The sequence below is a fragment of the Panthera pardus genome, unplaced genomic scaffold, assembly GCF_024362965.1.
Source record: "Panthera pardus isolate Hobbes unplaced genomic scaffold, ASM2436296v1 HiC_scaffold_3, whole genome shotgun sequence".
NCBI classification, from domain to species: domain Eukaryota; kingdom Metazoa; phylum Chordata; class Mammalia; order Carnivora; family Felidae; genus Panthera; species Panthera pardus.
This window is the reverse complement of record NW_026526876.1, coordinates 56,221,899-56,238,574: the sequence shown is the minus strand read 5'-3', so window position 1 is coordinate 56,238,574 and position 16,676 is coordinate 56,221,899. Positions and strand designations below refer to the sequence as shown.

Genomic DNA, 16,676 nt, shown 5'->3' with positions numbered 1-16,676 from the left:
AAGTAAAGTCTGTTCGTGCGCACCGGGCGGAAGAGATATCATGTTCCCCCAAAGCCTCTTGGGAATACTGAATCGGTCTCGTGCAGTATGCAGTGGCACTGACAAACAAGATTTAGAGTTCACAGAAAGCACCCTCTGCTTCGGGCCTACTGCGCGGGGGGTACCGGGATTTGTAGGCCAGGCATTTCCCAGGAAGCTTTGCGCGGGCACGCGCCTGGCGGCCTCCTCTGGAACTCTTGACCGGGTGGGGAGCGGTAGCACGCCCGAGAGGCTGCAGAGCGCCGGAGTGACGGCAGGGGACGCACGCGCCTCGCCACTGCTTTTCGAGCCTAATCATTCCTTGAAGAAGGGGGTTGTGAGAGGTAAATGATGGAAGGTGTTTTGTAAATAAGTGTGAAAGCGTGGTACAAATGTATGCAATATATGTTTTGTTTGACAGTTAAACCTTTGAGGAGAGAGAAAGGGCCCAACAAATGAGTGAACAAATGAGCTAAGCTAGCCAAGTATAAGAAAAATCGGAAGGATGGTAGGAGGTGGAGGCGAATGGCCAGATGGAGAGCTCAAGGCTGAGGCTGCTACTCCCTCCAGCCAGTTGTTGTCGGTGGAATTGGGGACGTAGGGCTAGCATTGCCATGGGAAGCCTGATTTATATTATGTTAAACCAATTAAAGTGTTTACCAGCTTGCAAACTCAGAATCTAAAGGTAAACTGTGAAATAGTACTATATATGAACCCAGAAAAACTTTTACAGTAGCTTTTATGGTACTAAAATAGATCCCATACTGTCGCACTGATCCAGCAGTGTATTATTTGAGTGTAATAGCTAAGAGAAACATAAATGCAAACAGAGGTGGTGAGCGTTGCCAGGCAACATGGGCAGAGATGCTTCTTTGGTACCCAGAGTGCTCTGTGCAGCCAAGCACAGCGTATGATTTGCCCTGCTTCTGTCCCCACCAGGCCACTAAATGAGCTGCTCTGAAGGTCCCGCGTGGATTCCCAGTTGTTGAATCTAATTCAGACCTCATTTTACTAGACTTCTCAACATTTGACACTGTTGACTCCTCCCTCATTTTTTTTTTTTTTTTACAGTTTATTTTTATTTATTTTGAGAGAGATAGAGAGCAAGCAGGGGAGGGACAGAGAAAGAGGGAGACAGAATCTATGTGGGGCTCGAACTCACGAACAGTGAGATCATGACCTGAGCCAAAATCAAGAGTCAGAGGCTTAACCAACTGAGCCACCCAGGTGCCCTCCCCTCCTTTTAAAAAAATTTTTTTTAAAATTATTTACTTATTTTGAGAGAGAGACAGAACATGAGCAGGGGAGGGGCAGAGAGAGAGGAAGAGAGAGAGAATCCCAAGCAGACAGGCTCTGTGCACTGTCAGTGTGGAGCCTGACTAGGGCCTTGAACTCACAAACTGTGAGATCATGACCTGAGCTGAAATCAAGAGTCAGATGCTTAACCAACTGAGCCACCCAGGCACCCCCTTTTTTTAAAAAAAGTTTTTGTTAATGTTTATTTATTTTTGAGAGAGGGAGAGAGAGAGCATGAACGGGGGAGGAGGAGAGAGAGGAGGGGACAGAGGATCTGAAGTGGGCTCTGTCAGCACAGAGCCAGATGTGGGGCTCGAACCCATGAACCGATCGTGACCTAAGCCAAAGTCCGAGGCTTAACTGACTGGGCCACCCAGGCGCCCCTCCTCCCTCCTTTTCGGAGATTTCTCCGTATTTTTGGTGAGCACCTCTCTCTCCTAGTTTTGCTGCAGCCTCTCCAGTTGCTCAGTCTTCTTTGCAGGCACCTCTGCCTGACCTTTTCTTGTTGGTCCTCCAGGGCTTCATCCTTTATTCTCTTCTCATGCAACTCACTCCACCGGAGCAACTCATCCTTGTGGCTTCTAGTGCCATCTCTAATGCATTAATGGCTCCCAAATCTTCATCTCCAACTTAGACCTTTCTTACAAGCACAAGAACCAGACGTTTCCCATAGGCACCTCTAACTCAACACACCCTGCTAGCCACCCTTTCCTTCCAGATGAGTGAGGGGCCCAGGGCTCTGATTCATGCTGAGGTTGTAAGAGCCACAGATGGATTTGAGAGAAGTTGGGACAGCCCCACCCCCACCCCAGCCACAGGCAAGTCCCAGGCAAGGCAGCCTTGGAAAGCAAGGGATGGTTTAAATAATTAACCCATGGGGCTAATTAGAGAGCAATAATCAATCCCCAGATGAAGGTATGCATTAGAGTTCCGGTGAGATCCAGGTCAGCACGTGGAGAAATTTCATGTGGCCAAGGCACATGAAGGAGGGAGCCTTTTACAGAACATCCTTGGCCTGGATCATAGATGGGGAGAGAACAGTTACAGACACTGATCTGGTATCTCTCTCTACCCACCCATCTCCTTCCATAGGTGGAATGGGTTTCACCTGATGGAAAACTTGAACCTCTTCAAGTATATTCTGAAAGTGAGAAGTGGTTTCCCATGTCTGTTTCCCTGGGCTGAACCTTTGCCGGTAGTCTAGGGACTTTATCTGGCCCTGGCATCATGGGGAGTCCAGCAGCCTCATATGACAGGTTGGTTCCCCACTCCAAGATGTCTGTTCTGGCCACAAGGATAGGGGGAGCATCTCAGTGGGTCAGAGAGAACAGGAGGCAGTTAAAAATGAACCCTTCATGGGAAGTGTTGTAGGGAGAGTCAGAACACTCTGAGTGTCTGAGTATCTGACTCATCACTTGAAAGGACTCTGGATGAATGGGAGGAGGGTCTGGTCATATCATACCCCAGGTGGCCAGGAGACCCCAGCTCGCCTGTAGTTCTCTCAGCGTGCCGCAGGAGCCCAAGAGTCAAAGAAATAGCACAAGTGGGATAGAATAAGGAGGTCCTAGTGGAAAGTGCGTTGTGTCCTATGTGGATTTGAACTGTACATGAATTTGGTAACGGTGAGTAATCTGAATAGTCCTGTTGCTGGCAGGAGGTATGGCCACATAGATATTCTGAATAGCCAACTGATTCACTGTAGATAGTGGGTACTAGACAAGTGTCTTTCTTTTTAAAGGGCCTTGGCCCATGACCTCCAAAGCCAAAGGATCTCTAGGAGCTGAGGATGGAAATATGGTGTCTGAGAAACTCATGGAAGAAGAAGATATTAATAAGAAGTGACTGGGTTGCCTGAGTGGCTCATTCGGTTAAGCATCCGACTCTTGATTTCTGCTCAGGTCATGATCTCACGGTTCATGAGTTCAAGCCCCACATTGGGCCCTGTGCTGACAGCTCAGAGCCTGGAGCCTGCTTTGGATTCTGTGTCTCTGTCTCTCTCTGCCCTTCTCCTGATCACACTCTGTCTCTCTCTATCAAAAATAAATAAAAATTAAAAAAATTTAAAGACCTAGAAGTCTGCTGGTAAACTGCTTGTGATTATGGATGACTTTGTTCTTTGCTTCTTGTGTTATTCAGTTTCCTTTTATGCATGTTAACTTTAAAAAAATAAAAAATTTTAAAACCTAAAAAAAATTAAAGAGAATCCATTCAAGTTACAAGAAAGCAAAGGATCAAAAGGACAAAGTGGTTTTTTTTTTAATGTTTATTTTTGAGAGAGAGAGACAGGCAGAACGTGAGCAGGGGAGGAGCAGAGAGAGAGGGAGACACAGAATCTGAAGCAGGCTCCAAGCTGTCAGCACAGAGCCCGATGTGGGACTTGAACTCATGAACCAGGAAATCATGACCTGACCCGAGGTCAAATGCTTAACCAACTAAGCCACCAAAGCACCTGAAAGCATAAGGTGTTTTTTTCTTGTAAAGTTCATACACTTTTCTCCAAATCCTAAGATATTTTGCTACCTTGTTACTTGATATTTAACATATATAGTAATACCTTTCAATATCTCAAATAAAGTTGTGATTGAAAATCATTTATATTAAAAATGGTTTCTATCTAATCATGTGGGTTTTCAAAAGCACATTATCAAATCACCCCACTTCTTGGAAGCAGTGGTCAAGCCATGTCCTGTGAGGAACCTCCCTCTGTCCACTCCTCTAAGAGAGGCAGGATAAATTCTCTACCGTTTGGACTTTTGAAGCAAAAAGAATAACATAAACATTTCTAGAGGAGGGCTGAAAAATCAGTGTAGCTAATTTGATTGTGAATAATAATCACTGCTTTATTACTAATGGCATAAAATTTAGACTTCTGAAAAACTTTCTTTGGTGATCCTTATCTCTTGAGGTTCTAAAACTTTGAGATAACAGGGGCACCTGGGTGGCTCAGTCAGTTAAACACCTGACTTTTGATTTCCACTCAGGTCATGATCTCACAGTTCCTGGGATTGAGTTCCGAGCCGGGCTTTGCCCTGACAGTGCAAAGCCTGCTTGGAATTCTCTGTCTCTCTCTGCCCCTCCGCTGCTCGCTCTCTCTCTCAAAATAAATAAATAAACATTAAAAAAAATAAGACTCTCTTTCCAGGTTGAACTCTCTTTTCTGCATTAGATAGGTGACTTCACTTGGTGGACAATGCCCCCCACCACCCCGGTTCCAGGCTCACACCCTCAAAGTTCCCACTGATCCTCTATTTAAAATTTGGTAAATTGCTCATCATGGATTGTTTTCTTCATAATTTTGGTTTTTAAAACATTGCATTAAAATATTATTTATCTTGGGGCACCTGGCTGGCTCAGTTGGTAGAGCATGTGATGCTTGATCTCGAGGTGGTAAATTCGAGCCCCATGTTAGGGATACAGATTGCTTAAATAAATGAATAAGTAAAAAATAAATAAACAAATTTATTTGTTTAATAAATAAAATAAAATAGTATTTCTCTTGATTATTGAGTTTTTTTGACATCCTCTTAAAGTTTGGTCTTACTCTTCACCCTTGCCCCAGCCATGGGTTTCCGGAAGAGTCTGTTACCAGCAGTGGGGTGCCGGGGCCAGCTCCAGCTTATTCATAAGAACTGATTATTGAATTTTTGGGATTTCTTTTAACTGGTTATTAAGCATGGCCATAGTTCTTATTTATTTATTTATTTATTTATTTATTTATTTATTTATTTTGAGAGAGAGAGAGAGAGAGAACGAGCAGGGGAGGAGCAGAGAGAGAGGGAGAGAGAGAGAATCCCCAGCAGCCTCTGCGCTGTTAGCGCAGAGCCCGATGCAGGGGCTCAAGCTCACAAACCATGAGATCATGACCTGAGCCGAAATCAAAGAGTCAGACACTTAACTGGCCGAGCCACTCAGGACCACTAAGCATGGCCATTATTTTAAATTATATACACTTACCATTAAATCCTACTAAAAATAAAGGCAATATATACTCAGAACTCCTCACTTCCTGAATATTTTACTCCACTTTCTTATTTGTTGTTGGGGGAGGTCATGGAGAAAACGTGACTGCTGATGACCAGTGAACTGGATCCAGGCCCTCGGAGGCTCCTCAGCCCCTCCTCTGGTTTTGGAATGTGGGTTCTGCTGGACGCCCTCACTCCCAGAGGCTGCTCCAAGGACACAGCCTTGAGGTAGTTCGGTGGTGTTCAGAGCAACTGGACGGCATACATGACTGAACCCAGGTGAGGCCTCTGTCTCAACTTGTGAGTGTGGCGAGTGGGCGTGGAGACCTGCACCTCGTGGCTTCCCATGACTAGCCTCGTTCCCTTGCTTATTAAACTTTCCACCCAGCAGCCTGGTGGCCTGCCTCTTGCTTCGGTCTCTCCCTGCTCCCTGTGTGGGGGCCGGTTTCAGATCACACCTGGGAAGCCTTGGAGGAGCCTGTGAACCAGCCTTATCGTCTGTGCCCTTGAGGCTATTAATGCTGATTGTACCCGTGTAATAGAAATGCTCCTTAATGGGTGTCCTGCTGGCATTTCTTCTCAGCTTTGTGATCAGTGACATCATGTTGGTGGCTTGAAGTTGGCCATGATGGAAATATTTACACCATAGAAATCAGAAAATGTTGTAAGTCAAAGCTTTTCTGTGATTATTGTTCAACATCTGCCAGCATACCACTCACTACAAGCAAGCTTTGGGAACCGAGAACACCTTCCTATTTCTGAGGAAACCGGTAAATGAGGGAAAATAAGGCAGAAAAGTAAGACATGAAGTGCTGGTAATGTGTAGGAAATTTCCAGGAAATCCTGACTGATGATTAGAAAGAGAGGGCCTCTGGGACGCCTGGCTGGCTCAGTCAGTAGAGTATGTGGCTCTTGATTTCCGGGTGGTGAGTTTGAACCCCATGTTGGATGTAGAGATTACTAATAATAATAAAAGAGAGAGAGGGCTTCTTACTTCCATGAATGTAACACCATGTTTGGTATCATTTTGGACCCCTTGTGTGGACAAGATGTGGCCCAGGAGCTCCTCTGGGGCTTTTTTTTTTTTTTTTTAATTTTTTTTTAACGTTTATTTATTTTTGAGACAGAGAGAGACAGAGCATGAACAGGGGAGGAGCAGAGAGAGAGGGAGACACAGAATCTGAAACAGGCTCCAGGCTCCGAGCTGTCAGCACAGAGCCCGACGCGGGGCTCGAACCCATGGACCGTGAGATCATGACCTGAGCCGAAGTCGGACGCTTAACCGACCAAGCCACCCAGGCGCCCCTCCTCTGGGGCTTTTAAGTACACTTCTTGCTTTTGGTCCAAAGGCAGTACTGTAGCACCAGGGACTACCTGCACCTTCTCAGAGGATGAGGGTCAAAAAAGGCCCCTCTAAGTACGCAGTGGCTATTCAGTTCAGAAGGCTGCACAACATGATTTTTCATCAAGGGTTGCAAGAAGGGCTGGGGCAGTGCACAGCCCCATGTCCTGATACTACTTTCATGGCCAAAGGAGAAAGGCTGGAGGTCCTCTGGGTTGAGAATGAGCTTTTCTGGGAGGAGCACAGGGTGCGGCTTTGCTGGCGCCAGGGCACAAGGCAAGCGCGCTTCTGTATTATTCGTTATAACCCCTGGACAGCTGATCGATCACCTGCCACTCGAGAGTACTGTTGATCTATAAGGAACACTGGCAGGCAGGCCTCCAATCAGACTAAAGAATAAGATGGGCTTGCTCAGGGGGCACCTGGGTGGCTCATTCAGTTAAGTGTCTGACTCCTAGTTTTGGCTCGGGTCATGATCTCACTGTTTCGTGAGTTTGAGCCCTGTGTACGACTCTGCTTTGACAGTGCAGAGCCTGCTTGGGATTCTCTCTCTCCCCTCTCTCTCTGCCCCTCCCCCATTGTGCTGTCTCTCTCAAAATAAATAAACTTCTTAAAAAAATTAAATAAATAAATGGATTGTTCAGGTGTAGGTCAAGAAGAGTTTGTAGGATTGGAAGCAGGTCTGGGATTCAGGATGCGGAGGCCAACCTGGGCTTTAGAGAAGAACTTCCATCCCTCCACCCCTACCCAGGGGAAGGGGCTTTGGCCCGGGGGTGGGGGGCTCTCTGAGGTCTCAGGAGGCAGCACCAGTGTGGGGGTTGGCAGGAAACACTCTTGCCCATGAACTGGGAGCAGAAGCCAAGTAGGAGGCCTCAGAAAGCACAGAAGAGCCTGAACCTATCAGGGGAGCAGTTGGGGGGGGGGGGTGGAGTTGGATCCCAAATCAGGGTCTCTGATGCCAGGGGAGCAGATCTGAGAGACAGACCAGAGAGCTCACCTAACTGTGTGTGTGGCTTTTATTGGGCATCCACAGGTGGAAGCTTCTATGGGACTACTGGGTTCAGGTGGATCTAAATTAGAATTTATTTTCCTCCCCAAATGTGGTCTTACTGAGTTTCCCATCTAGGTGAAATGGCGATTCCATGAATTTAATTAGGATTAAACTCTTTGCATGCTGCATCCCCTGGATACCATCTGACTGTTTTTCAAATCCATCCCTTCTTTAAAAAAAAATTTTTTTAAATGCTTATTTATTTTTGAGAGAGAGAGAGAGAGAGAACATGAGTGGGGTAGGGGCAAAGAGAGGGAGACACGAAATCCAAAGCAGGCTCCAGGCTTTGAGCTGTCATGATGCAGGGCTCAAACCCATGAACTGTGAGAACATGACCTGAGCCAAAGTCAGATGCTGAACCAACCAAGCCACCCAGGCGCCCCAAGCACCCCCTTTTTTTTATATCCATTGCCACGGCCATATTTTGGGCTCTAGTCGGTTTCGTTTAATAGAATTTTAGTTGTTCTTCATACCTACTACCTTGCTGTCCTCCAAAGCATCCAGAGTGATCTCTCAGCACAGAACCGTGATTAATTCCCTGCTCAGAATTCTCCATGCCAGGATAAAATCTAAACTCAAAATGTTGCTTTTATAGCTTGTGCCCAAGAAGACAAATAGGCTTCAGTCCACGTTTGCTCTCATTGGAACATTTCCATTCCCAATTGTCTGCTTTCCATACCTCTTTTGGATCTAGAAGTGATGGCTCAGAATCATTCTTAATAATTTGTGATCTGTAGTGTTTGAGAGATGAGTTCGGACTTTTTGACTGTGTGTCATTTCTTTGACTTGTGCCCTCTACTCAGTCAAGGACAACTGTTAGAAAATATTTGTTATTATTATTTCTTAATTCTTTTTGCCTTTTCCCTATGACCTACGATAGCTATGGTAAGAGCAAAGGCATCCTGTGCTGTTTCCAGTGAGAGATCCTTAGACCGTAGCCTGATTCTGGTGGGTGGTCTTAATGCTCTGGAACAAATTTCTCCCACAGCGTAATTGTTTGGAGGTTTTACTTGCTCATACCCAGCAATCCAGATTTGCTTACCATCTCTTGTGCTGTTGCTTTGGCTTTGCTTACACAAAGCTATTGGAGATCTGGCAAACAATCTGGCAGTCTGGTGGATTGCTAGGACCCACTTCAGACTCGGTTAATGAACCATCCACTTTGCGGTGTCTGCGCTAGGGTCACAGTGATGCCAAGTTGTGATCCTGGCTCGATCTGAAAAGTATTGGAAACGATGGAAATGTGCATAATGTTTTTCTAGCACCTTACGCTTCCAACTCAGGAAAGCGTTAGGAGGCTTCAGGAACTAGAGGCCTCCTCCTGCTTTGCTGGGAGATGAAATGAACGGTGAAAAGAACAATAATGGTGACTTCCCGAAGTTACCTACGAAGTTGGTGCGAGATCATGACCTGAGCCAAAGTCAGATGCTTACCCATCTGAGCCACCCAGGCTCCCAAAAGACCAGCCTTTTTAAAAAGGGACAGATAAAACATGTAAAAGCTGTGATACAGCATTCATCTACAGGTGAAATCTTTTAAAGGAAACTCACAATTTAGGGGCGCCTGGGTGGCTCAGTGGTTAAGTGTCTGACTTCGGCTCAGGTCATGATATCACAGTTTGTGGGTTCAAGCCCTACATCGGGCTCTGTCCTGACAGCTTAGAGCCTGGAGCCTGCTTCGGATTCTTTGTCTCCCTCTCTCTCTGCCCCTCCCCCGCTTATACCTTTTTTTGGTATAAGACCTTTTTTCTCTTTCATTCTGAGATGTCCTGATGTGCTTTATTTGTGTGTGTGTGTGTGTGTGTATTTAAGTTTATTTATTTATTTTGAGAGAAAGAGAGAGAACGAGCAGGGTAGGAGCAGAGAGAAAGGGAGAGAGAAAATCCCATGCAGGCTCCTTGCTGTCAGTGCAGAGCCCGATGCGGGGCTCAAACCCATGAACTGTGAGATCCTGACCAGAGCCAAAGTCGAGTCGGCTACCCAACCAACTAAGCCACCCAGGCGCCCCTGTCCTGATGTACTTTCATATTTTTTTCTCCACTTATAGTATCTTACCTTTTTTTAAAAAATTTTTTCTTTATTTTTGAGAAAGAGAGAGAGAGAGACCGGGAGAGGAGCAGAGAGAGGGAGACAGAAGATCCTAAGCAGGCTCTCTACACTGACAGCAGAGAGCACCAGGCAGGGCTTCAACTCACAAACCGTGAGATCATGACCTGAGCTGAAGTCGAATGCTTAACCAACTGAACCACCCAGGTGGCCCTAGTATCTTATCTTTTGAATAAGTCCTTATTTGAAAATTTAAAAAGTTTTTTTTCTTGGGCTTAAAATAATAACCCTCTGGATTTTTCTCACACCTATTTCCAGTCCTTCAATTTCCTTCCCCAAGCAACCTGTTACTATTTCTTAAATGTCTTTCCAGATGTATTTCATCCACATATAAGCATATTTGTGTGTGCATATGTGTATTTTTCTCCACTTAAAAATCTGTAGGTGGTAGCTTCATATTTCCTACCTAGTGTGCACCTTACTTTCTCTCATGCTACATTTTAGAGATATTTCATGTTAGTGTATGTGATGGTTAATTTTATGTGTCCACTTGATTGTCATTGTCTTATATTATTATAAATATGTGTGGATACATATATGTTTGGCAAACATCTTTATTTATTACCTCTCTTATTCACTTATTATGTAACATAAGCTGTGTTTAAGTATTAGGGCGCCTGGGTGGCTCAGTCGGTTGAGCGTCCGACTTCGGCTCAGGTCATGATCTCATGGTTCATGAGTTTGAGCCCCGCGTCAGGCTCTGTGGTGACAGCTCACGGCCTGGATCCTGCTTCAGGTTCTGTGTCTCCTCTCTCTGCCCCTCCCCCACTCATGCCCTCTCTCTTTCTCTCTTTCAAAAATAAATAAGCATTAAAAAAAAGATATTTAAGTATTGTTAATTTAAAATTATTGTATTCAAGTTACTAGATAAGGAGAGGAGTAAATGTCCGTCACTCAAGAACTTTACCTCTTATGGGGAAGAGGTTAGTGTGTTTTTATTTATACACAGGATATTTGTATCATGTTAGGTGGAATTATGATCTTGTCATTGTCTTCTTTGAAGAGTAAGCATGGTTTAAGGAGACGCTTATGGGTGCCAGGTTGACAAAGGGTTGACTTGTGATGTTTGATTTTATGTATCAACTTGACTGGGATGCGGGTACCCAGATATTTGGTTAAACACCATTATGGATGTGTCTGTGAGGGTGTGTCTGGACGAGATTTACATGCGAATCAGGAGATTGTCCTCCCCCATGTGTGTCTTGTTTAATTGGATGAAGGCCTGAACAGAATAAAAAGTGAGGTAAGGGAGAATTTGTTCTCTCTGCCTGTCTTCACGCTGGCACACAAGTCTTCACCTTTGGGCTCAGACTAGAACTCACACCCTCAGCTCTCCTAGTTCTCAGGCCTCTGGAGTCAAACTGGAACTCTGCTATCAACTCTCCTGGGTCCAGCTTGCGGAGTGCAGATATGGACTTCTCAGCCTCCCTAATCATGTGAACCAATTCCTTATAATAAATCACTGTATATATTGGTTCTATTTCTCTGGATAATATGGACTAATACAGCATACATTGAGTTTTCCTTAATCCTTTTCAATGACCAGATTGTAGTTCAAATAATGAATGTGCTATGATTTAATCATTTTTGTTGCTGCACAGTTAAGCTCTTTCCAGTTTTCCAGTTTTTTTTTTCTGATTTCACCAGTGGATCAGTAAATATCTGTCCACATACATCTTTGTGCACATATGCTACTAGACCCGAAGGTCAAGGAACGTGGTCTTGATGAATCTTAAAGGTGACATGTATGTGTGTACATAGATGTGTGTGTGTGTATAACACATATATGTCAGTACATGTTTTGTATGGCATCATGTGCCTTAGAATGCAATTTCTCAAAAGGGAAATTCTGTAAATGTGTATGTTCCATACAATGTTAGGCAGGCACATTGTGGTTCCCTAATACATATTTTAATACAATAATAATTTTCAGAATAGCCAGTCAACTCATATAATATTACTAGCTAAGTACCAGTAGGGGCATTATCTTTAAGTGGGTCTCTTGAACTGCATAAGCAGAGAGAGTGCTTTTCACAAGTCAAAGGATGTTGGCTATTCTTTACAGGAAGCCAAATGAGTCTCCTTGGGCTTCTTCTTGTAACAAACACCCACTAGAATTATGATTTTGGAATCATTTCCATTGCAAATCCCCTCTTTCCACACCCCTTTAAAAGGCAGCTGTGATATTTGGCTTCTAACCAAGGCCTGCTGCACCAACAATTCTCTAAATTTTATTTATATTTCATGTGCAGTATGCTCAAACTCTCACTTTCCCAGGTGCCAGATGCTGGTTTGGATATACTCCAGTGGAAAGTGCTATGAAATAATAAAAGTAAAAGGCTGAACAAGCTGCCTCTTTATATCAGACTTGCACCTAGTGGACCTAAGTTAAGTATGCTAATAATGACTTCACTCTTTTCCCAACTTTGTGATCCCCCGAATTCCCACTTCACCTACCTCCACACCTTTGCTTCCATAGGATATAAATGCTTATTTGTAGTCCTTTTACATCTCTTCAGTGTTCATTTGAAAATGTCAGAACATAGGATCTATCTGTCTCACGTGATTTCAGTGGTGCCTAATTTGATCCACTGATGGGTATTTCAAATATGACTTTCAGGATTTTTCCCTTTTTAAAAAGTAATCTCTATGTCCAACGTGGAACTTGACTGACATCAAAAGTCTCAGGTTCTCTCAACTGAGCCTTCTAGTCACCCCTGCTTTCAGGATTAAAATAAATTTTTTAATGTTTATTTTTGAGAGAGAGACAGACAAACAGAGTGTGAGCAGGGGAAGGGCAGAGAGAACAGGAGACACAGAATCTGAAGCAGGTTCCAGGCTCTGAGCTGTCAGCACAGAGCCCGATGCAGGGCTTGAACTCACAAGCCATGAGATCCTGACCTGAGCCGAAGTTGGACGCTTAACCAACTGAGCCACCCAGGTGTCCCTCCTTTCAGGATTAAAAAAAATTTTTTTTAATGTTTTTATTTTATTTTTGAGAGAGAGAGAGACACACACACACAGTGAGATCAGGGGAGGGGCAGAGAAAGATGGAGACAGAATCTGAAGCAGGCTCCAGACTCTGAGCTGTCAGTGCAGAGCCCAATGTGGGGCTCGAACTCACAGACTGCAAGATCATGACCTGAGCTGAAGTTGGACGCCCAACTGACTGAGCCACCCAGGCACCCCCAGGATTTTTAAAGATATCTAATAACTTAATGTCTGTTATGTTCATAGCTTTAATATATTTTCAGTAAAAAGTGATGTTTCCTTTGTGTTTTATTGTAAGTCTGCCCCTGCAGTGGCACAGAATTTTGGCATGACACTTTAAGACTTAACTCAGAATTTCCTTTTTGTGATAGGAATCTTGCTTGTTTAAAGGCAGTCTTCAATCCACAGATCATTCTTATGAAGTGAGCAGATATATTAGGTGGATACTAAGAAAGCAGGTGTAAGTTTCAGGATTGCCAATCCACTCTAGGCTCCCACCTCCACCTCTTTCATCAGTTTGTGTGGTTAACATTTCACTGAGCTGAAAAACGACAATTCCTTGTTCTAGCCTAGACAAATTGAGAACCTTAGGCATGAAAATTTGTGCCAAAATCTTGCGATGATATTGAGGTTTAAATTAACTCTTGTAAAGTGTGCTATGATGTGTGTGTGTGTCTGTATGTTTGTGTGGGTGGAAAGCCGCTATAAAGTAGAAATACTTTGCTTGCCTGCCAGTATCTCTTCACATACTGGGCTCTGGCATAGCTCATTTTTTCACTCTTTCCATTAGATGGCGCTAGATGCCCAAGAAATAACTTCCAAAGGCAGGGTGGAGGGCGGTGAGAGGGGCGTCTTTTCCTTTCACTGGGTTGCTGGTAGCTGAGCACACACACAACTGAAGGTCCTCTTCTATTGCAGGTTGGCACGGTATGCATTTTATTTTTTCGTGTGTATGGGGGGGGGGCGGGAAGGCTTGCCACAGACCACCTGTTCAATCCAAGCATAGGGTAGCATCTTGCCAGCTGGCAATAAATAAATAAATAAATAATTCCTAGAATTTGTCTTAACTATCAACAGACTTGATAGAAAGTATAGAACCGATTCAGGAGTGCAGCCAGCATGGATTTAAAGCTGCTGCGGCATCTGTTTCATACACTTGCGGAGATGGAAGAGAGCCACTCACTGCGACCTGTGGACTGAACTCCCACAGCGCGACCCACGAGCCACTCGCCAGTCTCAAGGACTCCCTCATGTGTGCCTAGCTACCCGAGAAATGCAAGAGGTGGCGTCCTCCAGTCCTCTTAAGGTAGACGAAACATACACAAAACACACGATAGAGAAATAAGTGCTAGCAAGCCCCAGCCTGATGAAATGGTGATTGTGTATAGATGCTAAGTACTTGTAAGCATTCCGAGATGGGGTACGAAATGGCCGGTTAGGCCTTGCGCAGGGAAAGAGAGAGAGAGAGAGAGAGCACTCGGGTAGGGGGACTATGGGAATGTTTGGAGAAGTCCAGAGAGAACTGAGAGCTCGGAGGGTGGGGGACCAGTCCAGCTCCGCACCGACTGCAGCCTCAGAGAGGCCGGCTCGGTGACCCCTCTCCTTTCTGCACTTAGCCTCGGGCATGCCCTCAGAGTGGGGCGTTTCCGGCCAGCCTTCTCGCTAGGGCTCTTTCCCGAGCAATTCGGCCACGCGGTGGAAGCCTGCGCGGGATCGCCAGCTGCAGCAGATTAGGGCCCAGAGCGCGGCCCGGGACAGCCACGGAGGGGGCGGGCCGGGGGCGGGTCGGAGGGGCGGGCAAGGGGCGGGCCCTGGTGGGCGGGGCTCTCTTCTGCCCCTCGCCCGCCGCCCGCCTCAGCCGCCGCCGCCGCCGCTGCCGCCGCCGCTGCCTCCGCCCGCCGCGAGGACCGAGGGAGCGGGGTTGCAGCCGCCTGCCCGCCCGCGTGCCCGGGCTGCGGTGGGCCAGGATGTCGGGCTTCCTGGAGGAGCTGCTCGGCGAGAAGCTGGTGACGGGCGGCGGCGAGGAGGTGGACGTGCACTCGCTGGGCTCCCGCGGCATCTCGCTGCTCGGGCTCTACTTCGGCTGCAGCCTGAGCGCCCCCTGCGCGCAGCTCAGCGGCAGTCTGGCCGCCTTCTACGGCCGCCTGAGGGGGGACGCCGCGGCCGGGCCGGGGGCCGGGGCCGGGCCGGGGCCGGGGGCCGGGGCGGCCGCGGATCCCGAGCCGCTGCGCCGCCTGGAGATCGTCTTCGTGTCCTCGGACCAGGACCAGCGGCAGTGGCAGGACTTCGTGCGGGACATGCCGTGGCTGGCGCTGCCCTACAAGGAGAAGCACAGGAAGGTGAGCTGCGCGGGCCTCGTTGGCGCCCCTGGCCTCGGTGCGCAGCCCGCGCGTTCGGGGAAGCGGGGTGTTCGCCGGCCCCACCCGCAACACGCGGCCCCTCGGCCCCGCTCCTGTATCTTTGCACACGCTTCCCCTCGTGTCCCTTAGTGTCGCCTTCCTCTGTCTATGCCCGCCTCCGTCCGAGGATCCCGCCGGGTTGGGGCTCCCGCGGCAACTCCTCGGTGCGGGTGCCAGGCCGCGCCCGTGGGGGAAGTTTGACACCCCCAGGCCCCCGATCCCGGCTTCTGTCCCGAGGAGCCAAGAGCCAGATCCCCACGCGTCGGGAGCCTTGCTTAGTGGGCAGCTGCGCCGGGGGTCCCGACCCCGTGACCCCCAACCTCCGCCGTGGGCGCGGGGAGGGGCTGTTTCCTTCCCTCAGCCTCCAGACTCCCGGCGGATACCTGTAGTGGTGGGGGGTTGGCGCTCGCCCCCTACCCATAATGCCCAAACCAGGAAGTTTCCTCTCTCTGAGAGGAATCTTCTTTTCAGGGGACCCCTTCCCCCGTGACCCGGGACTCCGAGGCCAAGCCGCCCCGTGCCCGGGAGAGGCAGCCGCTGACCATGGCTTTGGGTGAGAAGGGCGCTCTCTCCTCTCCCCTTCTCCCTCCTCCCTCCTCCCTCCGCCCTCCGCCCCCCGCCCCCGCGGGCTCGACTAGTGGCCACCGGGGAGCTTTTCATTGTCTGCCTGTCCAGCAGTCCTCCCCAGATGCCTCTCAGGCGCAGGAACAGACCCGTCTTTGCAGGTCTTAGTTGCTTGGTCGGTGGGCCACTGTCGTCTTGGCACACTTCGAAATTAAATGCTGAACTGATCCCTTAGGTTAACTGGAAAAACGAGGCTTTGGGGAAATTTATACTTCGCTGTCAACTACTCATTCCCAGCATTTTGCTGCTGAAATTAGTTTGGGTTTTTGAGTGCATCTGTTGGATGAAGCTGTCTGTTTTAATAAAAGGGATTCAGGAAATCTTGTCATAAATCGAAGCAGGAAAAGTTTTGGAGCGTTCTTGCTTAATTTGTATGCGTGATGCAACGTGTGAATCCTGCACCTTCCCTTTCTGAGGAGAATCTTAGTTTATGGAGTGGACAGGAGAAGAAGGGCTGTTCTGGGGGTGTGGACGTGCCTCTGGGGAGGATGGTAACGGCATGCCATGTGTTTCTTTTATGTCTACAGAGTCTTGTTGAGAAGCATGATTTAGATTTAGTAAGACCAAAAGGCTCTATATTGTGACCCCAAATGTCTCGAGTAAATCATCTCCAAATAGTGTAAGGTGCGGATTTAGGATTTAAAGCATGAAATACAGTTTAACAAATACAGTTTGTAAACTTCACATTGGAAAAACATGAGCTCACTAACCACACAGAGGCAAAACTTGGCATTTTAACCACTTTTTAGGTGATCTTGCTCATAGTTGGGTTATATATTTGATAGTGCGTGAATATGAATGGCCAATCCTTTTTTGCTTTAAAAATATGGGAATTCTTTGTTTTCCTTGGTGGTTGTTTTTATGATCCTTTTGGGGAGAAATATTATT

At 47.0% G+C, this 16,676-nt stretch overlaps 1 protein-coding gene and 1 long non-coding RNA gene across 2 annotated transcripts in view; both read left to right on the top strand.

Moving 5' to 3' along the window:
- Window positions 1-63: 63 nt before the first annotated feature.
- Window positions 64-6,302, top strand: LOC109255181 (uncharacterized). Its single transcript, XR_008418757.1, has 3 exons — window positions 64-362; window positions 5,362-5,555; window positions 5,665-6,302. It is a non-coding gene; the product is annotated as an uncharacterized LOC109255181 (long non-coding RNA).
- Window positions 6,303-14,613: 8,311 nt separating this feature from the next.
- The window catches only part of NXN (nucleoredoxin), a 158,793-nt gene continuing 156,730 nt past the window's right edge, over window positions 14,614-16,676 (top strand). The window contains exon 1 of the mRNA XM_019429653.2: window positions 14,614-15,104. Within this exon, the coding sequence (XP_019285198.1) occupies window positions 14,733-15,104 (372 nt within the window). The 5' untranslated portion in view covers window positions 14,614-14,732. The remainder of the gene's footprint in view (window positions 15,105-16,676) is intronic.